We start from the raw sequence: 16,626 nt of genomic DNA, 5'->3' as shown, positions 1-16,626 counted from the left end.
TTTTAGTATCACGAAGCTTAAGTGAAACTCTGAACTTTAATTAGGAAACTTGGAAGTTTTCAATGATGCAGACGTCTTTTGATTATTCCATGAACACATTCTTTAGGGAATACAATGATGCAGACAGAACACACCCAATACTCTTAGCACACAGCCGATTGGTGAGCTAAACTACACATGATATATTCAGTTTAGGACTATTTCGTATAGAATAAGTGAAAGAGCAGTATGTTAAAAATAAACTACCACAAGTGTTATCACTGGACATATCTTTGTCCTAGGATAATTGGAGTATTCTAATGAGAGGGAAAACAACACTAATCCGAAACCTGTATCCAAGACCGGAAATATTGGGGACTTGGGGTGGAGGGATGACTCATATCCTTACTTCCAAGCTATATTTCTTTCAATAGCTGTGAGGGATGGAAATCTTTAGAATCGATTAAGTGGTAATTCAGAGGGACAGAAGGAAGGAATAAGTGGTGTTCAACAGAGGACGAAGCAAAGGATGAATAAGACAACTACAAGTTCCATGTTGACGAGATTGTTGAGATGGTGAAATTCAATTCTCAAGTGTACCCTATGTTTTTTTTTTTTTTTTTTTTTTTTTTTTTTTTTTTTTTTTTTATTTGGACTAGCTGTTCATAAGCTCAGATACATGTTTTGTTGAAACAGTATACCATATTTGACTTCAGATAATACAAAACATTTTTTATGCAACTCTTGTCAAAAGTAATGTTAGTTCAGTACAACAGTATATAATAGCCTCTCAAATAATCAACACTCCCACACCTTTTATTATTGTATGTTATAAATAACACTTTATTGCAGAAAATATAGATACATACATCACCAAACTTGAGTAAGAAGAATAATAGCTCACAGTATTTGCTATGAAATTGGCTATTGGCATATACATAATTGTAAGCAATCAAAGTTAAGAGTTTAGTCCATATGTCTTCCTTGTTTTCCCAACAAATAAATCTCCTGATTTTATCAACCCAGGAAAACACCCACTCATGGTAAAACCATTAATTTCTGCTACAGCATCTTTCTTACCTAGTGAAACAAAAGCGATTGGACGGCCAGGCTTGTAAACAGTCATTTTCTCCTCAGACCCTCCTCCAAGTAGCAACCTCAAATTCTTTGCAGTTAACTCAGCATGTCTCATTGCCAAATAACCTTGTTTTAGTTCCTGAAAGACAGAGGAAGAACCAGATTTATATATGCCTATGATAAATTGATAATCATCCAAAATTAATGATACATGCAAGAAAATCACATAAATTATTTTTTGAAAATGTTAAGATTCCAAAGAGAGAAATACTCCCTCCGTATTTTATTACTTACTCCACTTTTCTTTTGCGGCCATATTTTATTACTTGCTCCATTTCCTTTTTTTGGAAACCCTTTTACAATATTTTACCAATTTCTTCACTCCTAGTGGACCCTCAACTATCTTACTTTAATATTTTCATATTCTCTCTTCTCCCAATTATCATACTTTATTCTCCCATCAACCCCACTTCCTTCATATTTTTATTACTATCTACTATTTCTCCTAAAACTACGCACATGGAAAAATGGAGCAAGTAATAAAATACGAAAGGAGTACTAGCTAAAATTATTCGAATATAATGTCACATTTTTCTTAAGCCCCACTTTAGGTATAAAGTAACATGCCAATTTTCGCATTACACAGCATATATTCAGATCATACATTCATCTGAGGTACCTAGAAATAAAAGGATGTTTAAGTTTTAGCTCTTTCTCAATTCCACTTTCGAGGAATTTTCTTCAAAGAGAATCAGCTACAAATTAAGTGGACCTCATAGCGCTATTGAATTACTACTTTAAGGAGAGGGGGTGGAATCCACCAATGTCTTTGCTTTGGAGAAATGCTAGCGCTAATCCTCCAGAATCACTATGGAACAAGACAAGGCTCATGGCAGACCAATAAAAAAAAACAGCAGTAATAGCAGGATAAATAAAAGTGGACATGAGAAACAAAACAGCTGATCAAGTTACACAAAAGTTACATTCAAGAGGAACTTCGGCCGACTTGAAGATTGATTCGACATGTATTATAGTGCCCTTCTGACTCCATGAATAAAGCTCAGATGATGAAAACTAACTCAAGACATGTTAATTTGCAACACTACAAATATAAGAAGTGAAAATGAGCTCTTTGGCTAGTGGATAATGTTATGGTTCTGATTATTTTTAGGCAGGTACAAGAACTTTTTCAAGGCATAAAATATTGGCCAGGAATTAACCCTCCAAAAGTGATTTCGTATTGTGGAATTCTAAGTATATAAGGAGGCTAGTGCAAATCAGTAAGTCATTACATATTAAGAATACAAATAAGCAAAGTGTAATATTGTGCATAGTGAACCCAGAATTGCATAGAACAATTAGCACCATGAGTAAATTGGTGTTCTAAAATATGGAAGGAAGTGATGGCTAAGAATAATATGAAAAAAAAATAATAATAATAAAAATAAATAAATAAATAAATATTAAATAAATAAAATTATAATTTCATCCGTGTCACAGGTTTTAGGTTAACGGATCAAGAGGAATGAAGGATTTGTTCTAACAGCAGCCACATAGATCACGACTCAAGGCGACTTCTATATGCCTTAGCCATTGTCCATGGTCAACTACTCATTCACTGTTGACGGGAGGAAAGCAATTTTCTAAAAAATTACCAGCTTCAAGAGATCCAACCATAAAACCTAAGATTATGGATGTGGAAAAGGCACATGCATTATGAGCACTGGTAACTGATAGTATATCAACTCTAGTTAAAAGTGTTGAAAATTATGGATCTTGTATAAAGTGTATTGTATAAAGTTTCATATGATTAAACTCGTGGTCACTCTATTGTATAATGTGTACAGGTTTCAGCTTTAAAGGTGTGAATGTGTGATAGTCTAAAATTGATGAGTTTCAAATTTAGGTCTCAGGAGCTTAAATTCTTGATTTAAAATTTTTAAAATAATAAAATGGATGTTTAGTCATTTAAAAAGAAAATATATATGCAAAAATAAGGACTCACTGGAAGATTCGTAATATCTCCAATAGCAAAGATGCTTCTATGACCCTCGACCCTCAAGTGCTTGTCAACTACCAATTTCCCTTTCATATCCAAATTGTCCATTAATATTGTATCCTTAAGCCATGAAGACCCTGATTGACTCCCAGTGCAGCTAAAATACTGATCAGCAACTATAGTCTCTCCACCAGAAGTTTGATATACACCTTCTGAAATTGGTGTCAAATCGACAGTTAAGGATCACTTCAACTTTCTTTGATGTCAACCACTCCAAAGCTTTCTGTGATGCCTTAGACCCAATAAACTGCAGCAATCTAGGTCCACGATGTACCAGAGTAATTTTTTTATCAGGAAACTCATTAACGATTTCACCAGCAAGCTCTACACCACTGGGGCCACCTCCAATGATCATTATCGAACTTGATGACTTTATTTTATTTAACTCTGCAAGAACAGATACAAAGAGAAATAAGAACAGATTTGATGGTCTTTTTGCTGAACCCCAATAAAGTAGCTCATACATATATTAAAATCTATACATGTAGTCTCTTTATCACTTTTTTTTAACACACACACACAAAGCACTTGAGAAGCATATTAGTGCTTTTGAGAAGTTGCCTTTGTTTCACACTATCAATTATCTATAATTGACCACTTATCTATCGCAGGTGGTCACAAATCTGATGAAGTGTTCTTCTTTTACAGAGCCTATTTACCTTGCTCTTGGATCCTATAGGATTTAATTTAGGCCATCAAAGGCTAGGTTGATCACAAGCATCACTTGGAAGGAAGAAGATGGGCCAAATGAACATCCCTAGGCTATAGTAAGGCCATGCACCAAACCAAGCCAATACGCCACCTTCCTCGGTGATTTTGGGTCTTGGCTTACTGTAGGGAGTAGGTACAAGCACCCTTGGTACTCCAAAGGGATTGGAACACTATTTAAATCAGTTACTTACATTTTGCTTACAAGTTTTTACTAATCCACTAAGAATAGTTTTTTGTTGTTTAAAGCTTGAAAATATTTTTCCAAGTTCAAATAGGATTAATTTGTTAACTTTTGTTTCTTTAATTTCTAAGGGTTACTCTTTATTTCTAAGAATTAGGGACCTGTCCTAACCTTAATAGAGTTATCTGAGGTGCCTATAAAAGTATAAATACACCATAAGGCTGTATGAAATTTGCATAGTATTGGATTGAATTGTTAAGCGTTATTTCATGCTTTGTGATTTACCTAGCTTGCTGCCATTAATTTTCAAAACAAGAGTGTTTCAAGGATTAATCTAGCTAGTCGTAGACTAATTCGTTTGATAATCAAGTCATTGATTAAAGATTTGCGGATTGGGGAAAACTTCACTAAAGTAGCAGTTAGGACTTAGGATCCACATCAAAAACTCAGAAACAGGACAGGATAATTAAAAATCCTTTTTTTACATTTTTTTATAATGGCATGTAAATATTACTTATTTTCTTTGATTACATTCTTATTGACATACAAATTATAGCATGATTGCTTACTTCAAATTTATAGTAAAGATAACTGACCTTCTTGGTACTTGCTTAGACCTTCAGTTCTGGTAACAGGATCAGAATATATGTGACCTGTAGCAATTACAAGGTAATCATATGGAACATGATCACCCCGTGCAGTTAAGACTTCACTCTCTGTGATATGTGTAGCATAAGAATTAATCAACTTCACTTGTGACAGAAAATCACTGTAGTTCACTAAGGATCTTTCAGCAAATGACAGATCCACCATAGATCTCAAGGAAGCCCATATGATCTCAAAATACTCCTTTCTGTAGTTCATTGCAGATGAATATTATTATACAGACATTTGAAGAGAAATAAATGTAGTATCCAAAACAAGAACAATATAACGAATTAAGGATGAAAGAAGACTAGACTCTATTAATGTTCCACATTATCTGTCGTCTTGGGCTATTTGATAGTACCAAAACATTTACAAAGTTAAGCTAACAAGCATGCACAATATCCCTCACTGTATATAAGAGTTTCATAAATCATAATTTACTTAAGTGTGGTAGTAAGTACTGTAGATATATACTCTTTCCAACTAGGCGGTGCGCCCCCTAATATATTGTACACATGAGCATGTGAGCTTATTTATGTAATAGGGTGCCCCTTATTCCCGAGTACATGTACACATAAGAAATTTTACTGCCCCTCTTCTACATGTTAATACTTTTCTTAATCAATTTAAGCTTTGTTTAAAAAATTATTGCTTGTATTGACACTACTTATCTATTTCATATGTGTTTCAAAGTAATCTCATAGAAAGAGGTCAAAGAGGGGCACAAGTTACTATACCACACCAAAGTGTATAGAGTATTTAGCATCTCCAATGGCAAGCTAATCGTCAAATTAGCTTGTCATGAGCTCATGACACATAGTGTTTCAAGCTATTCTCCTTTCTGCCCGGTTTGTATAAAAGGGTCAAGTGCCGAGTATATTGTTATTTGAATAACTCCTACTTGTCAACAAAAGGCCGGCCACCATTATTAATTGTTTTCCAACTTTTTGTCGAACAAATTTATCTGCTCAAGCTAATTTCCCATTCCAACTCAAATAGTCATAGCTTAAAATTTTTAAAATTCACAAGCAAGTACCTAGCTACAACCATCGGAAATGCTCTAACATACACTAATGATAAAATCTACTATACAACCAGGTATACCTACAAACATTAACAATGGGGTTATCTATCAATGATGAAAATTAAAACACTACCACCAACAATACAAAAATTTAAAGAAATAATATATATATATATATATATATATATATATATATATATATTATATATATATATATATATATATATATATATATATATATATATATATATATATATATATATTAAGGCAAAAGGCATACGGATCAATTAAAGTGACATGGGCATGATCTTGAAGATTCTTAGCAAGAAGAGCACCAGCAATTCCTCCTCCTACCACCACCACGTTTCTTGGCGATTTCGAATGCATTTCCAAATCAACCAAACTCTTTCTTTTGCAAAAATTACTGCCACAACAAAAATAAATTGAACTCAAATTTCAATCTTAAATCAACAAATTAAGCAAAAAAGCAGTTTACTATAACAAGCAAAGCAATAAGAACAGATGCAAAAGAGAAAATTGAAGGCAAGTATTATACAAAGTAAACTTGCATTGCAGAATCGGAGAAGAATTTCCAATGTTCGAATTTAGAATTTTATATTAAGGAAATTGAAACCAAATTTACAAAATTAAATAAACAATGGAGTAAAACAAAATATGAAAAACAAACCCTTTTGATAATTGGTGTCTGCGAGTCAAAAATAATTGAATTTTGAAAGATTATACAATAATACAATATGATTGAATTAAATAAAAATGAAGGGATTATATAGAATTTTGAATTTTTCACCTTTATAGAAATGATTAAGAAATTGGTGGGAGGAAAGGAGCGACTGGGTTCTCAAACTGGAAGAAGCTGCTGACATCAAGGATGATGTGTCAGCTGTGGAAGTAGCGATTTATTCCAGAAACTTCTACTCGCGTCTGCTGATAGGTTGTTTGCTTCCTCTCTCTCCAAAACTTTTGTACTCCCTTGTTATATTGTGGGTGGGTGAATAATTTATTATAATAAAAAATAAAAAATAAGATAGGGATTATGAAAGAGAAAGTATGTGAGGGAGACTAAATATTTATATTATATTTTCCTAAATAAAAATATTTATATTATATAAGTGGGGACCATAGAGGAGAGAGAAATGATAAAATAATTTAAGTGGGGTTTAAAGTAAGAGAGAGATTTAATAAAATATAGTATAAAGTTACCAAATAAGGAAGTAATACCTTTAAAAAAACGTTCATAAAAGGAAAGTGATACATTTAAAAACAACGGAGGGAGTATTATTTATATTTAGTCACTTTGAATAATGTTTGTGATTATACGGAGTACATAAGAATTAATATAGTCACTTTGAATAAAGTTTGTGATTTATCATAATTAGATTTTGCTACTTAAAATTGTCCCCGGAATGTCTATATTCAAGCTAAAATGTTGAAGGATGAGGCCGGGTAATGTTTACTTTAAAAAATGATGAGGTTGTTTCTGCTTGAGAGAAGTATGATATAGGTCTGAAATTTCTTTGCTTTAGTTTACAAATAAATGTGGATGATAGTGTTATGCTTTGGAATGTTGTCGCTTAGGAATTAAATCTTGCAACTTGTGCCCATAAGGTCCACGACTATGAACAAACCTGTTCCTTAGTTATAAAATTTAACAGTTGCTATGCTAAAACTCTTTATAGTAGGGCCTTAGCAGAGATCAAACTTTGTCAATTAGAAGAGGTGGTGTATAAGGATCCTGGCAAGGCAGCCAAGTCGGAGCCTCATAAGTAGGATATTCTCCGTGAGTTGGAGAAAGTGATGGGGCGACTACGCTGTGAGGCTAGCAAGCTCAATGGTAATAGGGGTGTCGAGAATTTTGCCCTAACTCACTACACTCACTCTATAAAGGGAAAAGTCAGTGAACCCCTTGTTGGCCTAATGTGCAATTAACCCGCCGTCTTATAGCGATAATAAACAAAGTGGTGTTACCAGCTTGCCCATCTCAAATCATTCTAGTGACATGGAGGTAGAGAGCCCTATTCCTATCCACAACACTTATGCTCCTTTGGAAAATGAGGAAGAAGATCCCACTTGCCCCATAATGAATCAAGACACTCAAAAGCCAAGGAACCTGGGAAATCCATTGTTTCTCTAATGAAATGTAAGGAAACCAGTTTCTTAAATTATCCATCTGTCTTATTCAAAACTCAAGCAAGGAAAGGTTTTTGATTTCTTGAACCAATCTACTAATTCGTGGATAAATGTACACATGAAGGATAAGACTACTCGAGAAAGGTATCTTGAAATTCACAAGGCTACTGATTCAAAAGGGCTTTATGCTTTGTTAATGCCTTCTAGTTTGGTGAGCCTGGGTTAGAGGAATCGTGACAATAAGAAGTACCAAAAGAAAAAGGTCTAGCCTCCCAGAGTGATCAACTATGATGTTAGGCTTGTCCCAACACAAAGGCTGTGGAAAAGTTAGACGAGTCTTTGCCTTCATGTATAAATGCTAATAGCGTTGAGGATTTGAGCATTGAGGATGGGAGTGATGTGCTTGTGAGAGACTTTCCCTCCACTGATCTTGTTGAAGTGGAATCCATAATTTCGACTAAAGATTATGACCCCATGACTCTTGAGTCCGATTTGGTACATTATATACCCACACACACTGCCTTCGACTTCTCTACCACAAGTCAAAGATGAACAAAAGAAAGGTAAATTGTTCACAAGTATTGTTTTTGCAGGTCCAATAAGCGCAAAGGAACAAGCTTTAATCATCTCAAGACTAGAATATGTGATGAAGTTTGTCAACTCTCACATTTGTACTTCTTAGTATGTATTGAATGTTGTACCCCCACCCTTCGGTCATGTTCTTGTGTTAGTACTGTTAAGATAGTTTAACTCTCCTCTGGTATTACCAGTAAACCCATGTAGGTTGGGAGCTAGACTCCTTTTTCTCCCTTGTAAAAAATAGAATAAAAGAAAAGAATAATCCGAATTCCACTCGTATACATATAGAATGATTTTCAATTTCAATTAACTTACCCCTAGTAACATGATTATGATTTTATCTGAACATGATCCTACAATGACAAGCTAGATGTGATGCCAATCAAGTCAGCATCATGAATGATCATCATTGGTACCTTGATTGCTACTATAATCGCTTTACTATTTTTAATTTTTTTTTTTTTTTTGACAAGAAGAACTACTAAAATAAAACACAACTCAAAAAGAAAAATACAATAGTTGACGACGACACGCTTTTGTAGCTAACCAATGAGCAAGAGCAAACTTGAGATCTCGGAAGACCCACTAATCCACTATAACGAAATGGGAACAAAACCCGAATCAGCCAATAGGGACACCAAAACAGAATTCTCTGTGTAAATGAGTATCTGACGGAAACCCTAACGCATACTCATTTAGAGAGCCCAAAGACAAGTTTGAAATTCTTCCTGAAATTTAGCACCGCCGCAGCCGAGGTTACTGACCTTCGGCATGATGTAGCAACTTCGACATGATGTAGCAACTTTTGCCCTGCAAGGAGGAATGGAAAGTTCCTTAACCACCTGGTTAAAAAAAATAAAAAAAAAATAAAAAAAAAAAAAAAAAAAACTAACCATGGTTAATGATTTTAATTACAATACTTATTATCTTTGGTAATCATTTAATACAGGATTACCAAAAATAATAACTTATTTTCCAATTCACCAAAGATGAATATAAAAAAGTTAGATGTTACCAAAGAGAATTTTTCAAAAGCTTATCCTAAAACTCAATCAACAATCCAAGGCATCACTCAAGCACAAAATTTGGTAATTGAAAAGGAGAATTAAAATTTCACACCAATTCACCAAGATGCAAATATTGAAGGTTTTCAAATTCAAAAAGAGTAAATCCGATTGGAGCGCGAGTTTTCATTAGGGTTCACCATAAGTTTTAAAGATGTGGAGCGGAGATGTTGTATAAGAATGAGAGGAATGAAAAGGGTGAATTGAAAAGACGTATGAGGTAGAAGGTGATATATATAGAAGAAATGTATGGGCTATAAGGACATTTGGTAAAATGATAAATATAATAAATTTGATTGGGTAACTATGAGAAAATTATAGCATAAAATGGTAATACCACCTTGGTGAAGTTAAATGCACCCAAACTTATATTTTATATTAAGTCACATATATGTCACACCGTTCACCCATTGTAGGCAAGAGTTTTTTCATTAACAATACTAGTAAAATTACATTTTTTAGTTCTTTTAAATTAATTTGAATTCTAATAAAATTTTAATTAATTAAAAATTCTAAAAATTATTTTAGTTGACCCCTATTTGTAAGTTATTTATATAAATAGAAAATTACACTAGTGTTGTTAAATAGTGAGTTTATTTGTACCATTAGATATTTACTGATTCATATAGTTTGTTTCAATAAAATTGAAGTTGTGAATGTTTCATTAAACAAAATAATTTATACATGTATCAAGTTAATTAGTTATTAAAAAGTCCTTTTGTACGTTATTCCTTTTGTTGTAAAAGTGCTTTAATTTTTTCTTATTTTTTTTAAAATAATTACAGTAATGTGAAGTTCAAATGTGATTATTTAATCCTTATTTCAATAGTGATACATGTTTAATCAAAATATGATCCTTGTGGATGTTGTGATCATTTTAGATTATTTCCACACAAATTGATACATTTCATAAAGATATAATATGGTTGATTTCTTATTACTATGAAAGAAAGATTAATCTGATTTCATGCAATTAAGACTTAGGAAAAATTAACAAAAATAATTCAAACTATTGTGTGTCTTCTCATTTTAATCTCAACTCTATTTTAACTCAAAATAATCTCAATTATAGGGATACCTTCTTTAAATATCCAAAATTACTTGCACCTGTAAACCAAGTACTAGTAAATTATATTCTTCTTCACCTTCCCCCTTCGTCCTTTCCCCATTTATCTGACCACCCAAGGGCCAAGCGGCCAAGCCTATCAGCTAGTCAGCCACCACCTAACTTCTCTCTCCTCCTCAAGCCATTGATCATCCCTCGATTTCTTTCCACTTTTTTCTCTTTATTTATTCATCACCATAGCCATATATCATCACCTCCTCTCAACTACTTAATTCATTGATGCCGACCAAAACAACACTCACCGCCACCATTTCATGAACCACCAATTCAAATTAACAACCAAAACCATACCCACCACCCCATGACCAACACTTCTTCATTGTCATCAGAATTATTGTCATCATCGACTAGACAGAGTAGGAGGCATGAATGTTCTGAGCAATTGATTTGGAGGCTGACTTTGAAGGTTTGGGTATGAAAAAAACGAAGGAAAAATATGCAAATTGCAGATACTACACAGTTCAATCAACAAAAATTACCCAACTCAAGTGCAGCAAATTAGCCCACATAATTACAAAGTTTACCTTAATTTACATTAGCTAAAGATAATCAAAAGATGAAAAAAAGGGACTACCATTTTTCTCAATTTTTTTTTTTTCTATAGTTTAAAGAAGTCAATAAACTTTGCAAAATCTGGAATTTAAAATATAAATTCAAGAATTTTTACAACATTTGGTTTAAAGAAAAAATAAAAATCACTTTTTTGCTAAATCAGGGTTTCATTAAGAATTTTTTGCGTGATATTCATAGGATGGTTTGGAGGCTTTAGCAATGGTGGTTTCAGTGATAGTGAGAGTAAAGAAGATGGGGGTGGTTTCAGCCAATGTAGGTGGTGGTGGTAGAAGAAGGTGGGAAATAGGGAAAAAAAGCCATTTATAAATTGAAACATCTCTTTTGACTGCCTGAACAAGTAAAGAAATAAGCAAGATTATTTTGAGAATACTGCTCCAATAATTGGGATTATTTTGGGTTAAAATGTAGTTGGGATTATAACGAGAAGACACACAATAGTTGGGATTATTGTTGTTAATTTTTCCTAAGACTTAATATGACAATACCTATGTTGATTTATTACCTCAAAAGCATATTACATGAAATAACACAAAATTAAAAATCAAGCATGATTTTATAACATACTATAAAGAAAGATTTTTGAATATATTGTGATAATTGTTTAGTGTTTAATTATTGGAAAACTGGATCATGAATGATGTATTATCATGTTCAAATACTACCAAACTTGTGATGTTTTTTACCTTCTTATTTATCATGGATGAAATAAGTTTTAATTAGTAAAAACAAATAAACTTTAAGAAAAGTTGCTCAAAACAACAAGAAATTAGTTTCAAAATACATCAAATTAAACTGTTAAAAAATCCCTCCTTCAAAAGGAGATCATAATTCTTACATTATATAAGTTCAACTGGTTCGAATTAATGAAGGATCTCTGGTGTACTTCTCAAGCCATCTTTAATCTTCCTACATTTTTCTCTTGCCTTTATCCTTGTTGAATCCTCCTTCGTCATCCTAGTCCTCATTGTTGTTTCCCTTATTGAGGAGATTATGATATGCTTCACTTAAAAATGCCTCTACCCTTTCCTTAAGAGTGAGCTCTATCGTCTTCCTTCTCTTATGACGATGTTTTTCAGGATCATTTGTCTTTCCTCCACTTGAGAAAAATATTTCTTCATTTACCCTAAAGCCTCGCGACTTAAAAAAAAAAAACCAATATAGAAATTATTAAGACTACACATTTTTAACCTCATATTTTCATTGTAGAAATTATTAAGACTACAAAGTACGCAAAAAAAAAAAAAAAAAAAAAAAAAAAAAAAAAAAAAAAAAAAAAAAAAAACTTACACTGTTTAGATCTTGGTTGGAACTAGAATCTAGAAAATGGATATCATAGAGAACATTTTCACCATTAGAGATTTTTCCTGTAAACCTAAACTCCCAGTTTAGCTTCTTTCTAGTTGAGCGTTTCTCCCTTGAAATGCTCGCTTCTGCAGACTACATGGGAAAATAGTACAAAAATTGTGAATAATACCAATCATACAAACAAAAAAAATCCATGTAAAAACTTAATTAATAGAAATAATCATACTAAGATAAGCTTACATTATCGACTGGTTTTGCCTCCTTCTCAAACCTCTTTGGGAGGTAGCCAAGGCAAATAAAGTCATCAACTTCATTTAGAGACCTAAATTGTTGGTTAGACCATAGATGAGTATAGAACTGCAAAGTAACGTACAATTTAGTAATATAAACTTTGGTATAAACTATAATAGTATATCTCTTCAAAACAAAGTAAGAATTTTTTCATACCTTATCAATCCTTATGTTGTCGTTTCGAACAGACATTGTTATCAACCAATTTTGTAAGCGTTCATCTAGTGTAAACCTTGACATTTTTCTTTGCTTAATGTCAAAAACCATCACAATCTGCAAAATGTTCATTTTTTTAAAAATGAATTGAAAAAAAAAGGGGAGAAATAATAAAATAAAGCATAATAAACATCTCTAATATCATTAAACATCAATGCAGAATGTATATCACAAAAAAAAAAAAAAAAAAAAAAAAAAATTAAACAATTTGAAAAAGGAAAAAAAAATAAAGAAGAAGAAGAAGAGTGATGCATGGATCTATCTTCAACAAATAACGCATACACTTGCATCTTATAATAACTTGATCTTTTTTTATTTGCCATAATATAATAAAATCAAGTGTATTTCTTCATGAATTAGTTAAAATTTGATCTGATTATAAATACTATTATCAAAATCTTTCCTCAATAATTAAATAACTAAAATCGACTAGGTAATAATTTTGTTACTATGTCTCTTTTACCTGAATAGTTTAAAGTTGTGTCATCACACATATATACTCTAAAACATAACTAAAATAATTGTGTGATAAATTTTCTATTCTTACTATGTGCATGCAAAATACTCTAATATAATAATTTATTACCATTATCCCCTTAAACCTCTTAATTGGTTTTACCAACATAACTTTTGATGTATCCTATCATGAGTAAAAAAATATTTGTTTGTGTATTTAATATATCATAAAGTCCCCTCAAATTTCATAAAAGACATAGTTATACAACAAATGCCCATCTTTACAAAAACAACCCTAAAAATGCCCAATCAATAATGTTTTACTCAATATAGTGCTACTATTATATTTTTACCCTAATATCGAAAGAAGAGAAATAGATAATAAGATACGTGTAATTATTTTTTCTTAAATAAAAATCAAGTTTTGGATCTCACTAAAAACGTATATTATTTTGAGATATTGGATTAAAATACTATAATTTTAGTATACAAAATTAAGCTTAATTAGTCAAATATAGACGTAGATTTCCTATTTCCAAATTATTAGTTTTATCCGTTCAAAAAAAAAATATTAGTTTTATTATTCCATTATTATTACGTTCTATATAGTAACCTAATTTTTTTTTACAATTTACTTTAATGAAATTTGGGTCGCGGTATTTTACTCATCCATCCACTTTATCAAAAGTAAGACATTTAGACAATTTGATAATTTATTAACGAACAAGCCTACACACATATACATAATAACTCGACAATGATGGATTTATATAATCTATCAACATTTTACCTCATTACCCACGACGGAGTTTTGAGCAACAGTGGCCAATATATCCAGTGTTCTGGACTTATCAACAAGATTTCTCACATAATTATTAACTTCAGTCAAACCATTTGTCATGTCCTGTAATAAATAAAAAAATATAACTCAAAATTACCTAAACTAATATACGTACTCTTTAGTAACTTAATTAACTGAAATAAGGCTTGTGATGTAAAGCTATAATTATGCATTACCACTTCACTTGTCGCAACATTAGTAGTAACTTGAGGTTGTACACCATCTTGGTGCATTGTCGTCCCAACCGCCACAAGTGCCATAGTTAGGGCCTCAGCATCTATTTGAGCGACAGTATCCTACAAAAAAAATTTTATACCACCTCCGTTTATTATTATGTACAACTTTAGAGTATTATTTGTGAGAATATTTACTTCATTTTTTGGTGAATGACCAACACAATTTAACGATAGAAGTATTACCATTGTTGTTGCAGAAACATTAGTAGCAACTTCAACTGTTCCAATGGATGATTCAACATTATTCGCCCTTGTGGCCCTCATTACCATAAATGTCGCAGTTAAGGCATCATCTTCATCATTCTACAATAATAATTTTTAAAAAACAAATTAAGTTCTTACAATTTTGTAATCATAGTTTGTAATTGATCTAAACAATTTAACATTTGAAGTATTACCACTTCAGTCGTGGCAACATTAGTAGCAAATTCAACAGGTCTCATAGATGATTGAACAGTTTGAGTACCCATCGCGTTCTCGAACGCCCTAAGTGTTGTATTTAAGGAATCACCATTTGTTTGGTCGATGGTATCCTGTAATAGGTTTTTTATTTTATTTAAACTTATTTAAAATTATTTTTTAAAAATTTGTTCAGTAAAATAACGTGAAAAGAACATGACTTTTTGTATTTTAGAATCAATATAAAATCAAATTAATTATTTATATAGATAAGTAATTACCTCAGTTACATTTACACCTCTATCAGGTGAGGTAGCATATGGTGAATGATTCAAATAATATCTTGTATATTCATCTGATGAAGGGTCCTATATGTTTCGTGAAAATTTAAACAAAGTTGTCATTTAAAACAACGATAATTAAAGTAACCGTAACAATATAAATAATATATAAACGATATATATATTTTATGTAAAGGCATGTATGAACATATAATAAATACACAACAAAGTTTGGAAACAAATCAAAGATACTTTCATGACAACCTAAGTAACAAGAATAATAGAATCACACATTATAGAGTCACCTAAAGCTAGAACTTGAAATATCAATTATAAAGAAAGTCAAAAAGCGATCATAAGTAGATAACAATTAGTGTCGTGTGAAGGACGTAGATGAATGTAATGACTATACTTTTAATGAGATTAACTAAATCTATGTAAGATTAATTTTAAATGGATTGACTTTATGTGTTCGTTAAGTTCGTTGATTTAGTTAATATAACTTTTTTTTAATATTTAGTTAATATAACAGTCTTTTTATTAGTGCATCAGCATGTATGTATATACACGGAAGCGAAGAGTACTTCAAAAAATTTTGAAGTACCACAATTTTCAATTCAAACTTAGCGATAGGTCATAAAATAATTGGATTGGTTCATCGATATGTCACTAAAATTAAACTTTAGTTAGTCTAACAAGAGATAGCATAAAAATCGTGACATAAAACATTATAAATAGAGTTTATAGAAATATAATTGGGTTGAATCATTGATTTATCTCTTGAAGAAATTAAAGTTTGATTGATTTAACACATAATAGCACATAGATCTTTCATCATGACATAAAATGCCATGAAAAAAGTTGATAAAAAATAATCAGATCGATTTGTTGATCTATCACTAGAAGAAACTAAAATTTGATTGATTTAACATGTGCTAGCAGATAAATCATGACACAAAACGTTACATAAAAGTTGATAGAAAAACATTGAATTAATTCATTGAACTATCACTAGAAGAAATTAAATTTTGATTAACATGTGATATCCCTAAATAATAATGACTTAAATATCACAAATGAAGTTGATAGAAAAAAAAAATTGACTTAATCCATTGAACTATCATTAGAAGAGAGTACATAAATACTAACATAAATAAATTTAGAGTAATTAACAATCAAGAAACATGCATAAAATATATTAAAACCCCCAACCCTCTCTACGCCCTTCAAATGAACATCACCAACTAGAACAAATCAACTATGAGATATAATTTAAAATCAATAGTACATAAAAGAAAAAAAATAATAAAAAAGAATAGTTGAACAAAGCATGTAGATATAAAACCAACCTGTTACACTATTACGTACACCAAATTTAACCACAATTCGATTCAAACAAGTATAAAGAATGAGCCAAAAATGTTATACAAAT

The 16,626-nt window shown here is 31.5% G+C and overlaps 1 protein-coding gene across 1 annotated transcript; it reads right to left on the bottom strand.

Annotated features, from left to right (window-relative positions):
• Window positions 1-759: 759 nt before the first annotated feature.
• Window positions 760-6,660, bottom strand: LOC110727357 (apoptosis-inducing factor 2-like). The gene is given in 6 exon segments (XM_021906921.1): window positions 760-1,195; window positions 3,062-3,290; window positions 3,292-3,502; window positions 4,604-4,860; window positions 5,960-6,103; window positions 6,488-6,660. Coding segments are annotated over 5 exon segments (1,062 nt in total). The 5' UTR covers window positions 6,067-6,103; window positions 6,488-6,660; the 3' UTR covers window positions 760-937.
• Window positions 6,661-16,626: the final 9,966 nt, after the last annotated feature.

This window comes from Chenopodium quinoa, unplaced genomic scaffold, assembly GCF_001683475.1.
Source record: "Chenopodium quinoa cultivar QQ74 unplaced genomic scaffold, ASM168347v1, whole genome shotgun sequence".
Lineage (NCBI taxonomy): Eukaryota > Viridiplantae > Streptophyta > Magnoliopsida > Caryophyllales > Amaranthaceae > Chenopodium > Chenopodium quinoa.
Note: the sequence above shows the minus strand (reverse complement) of the source record. Positions and strands in the feature narration are given on the sequence as shown.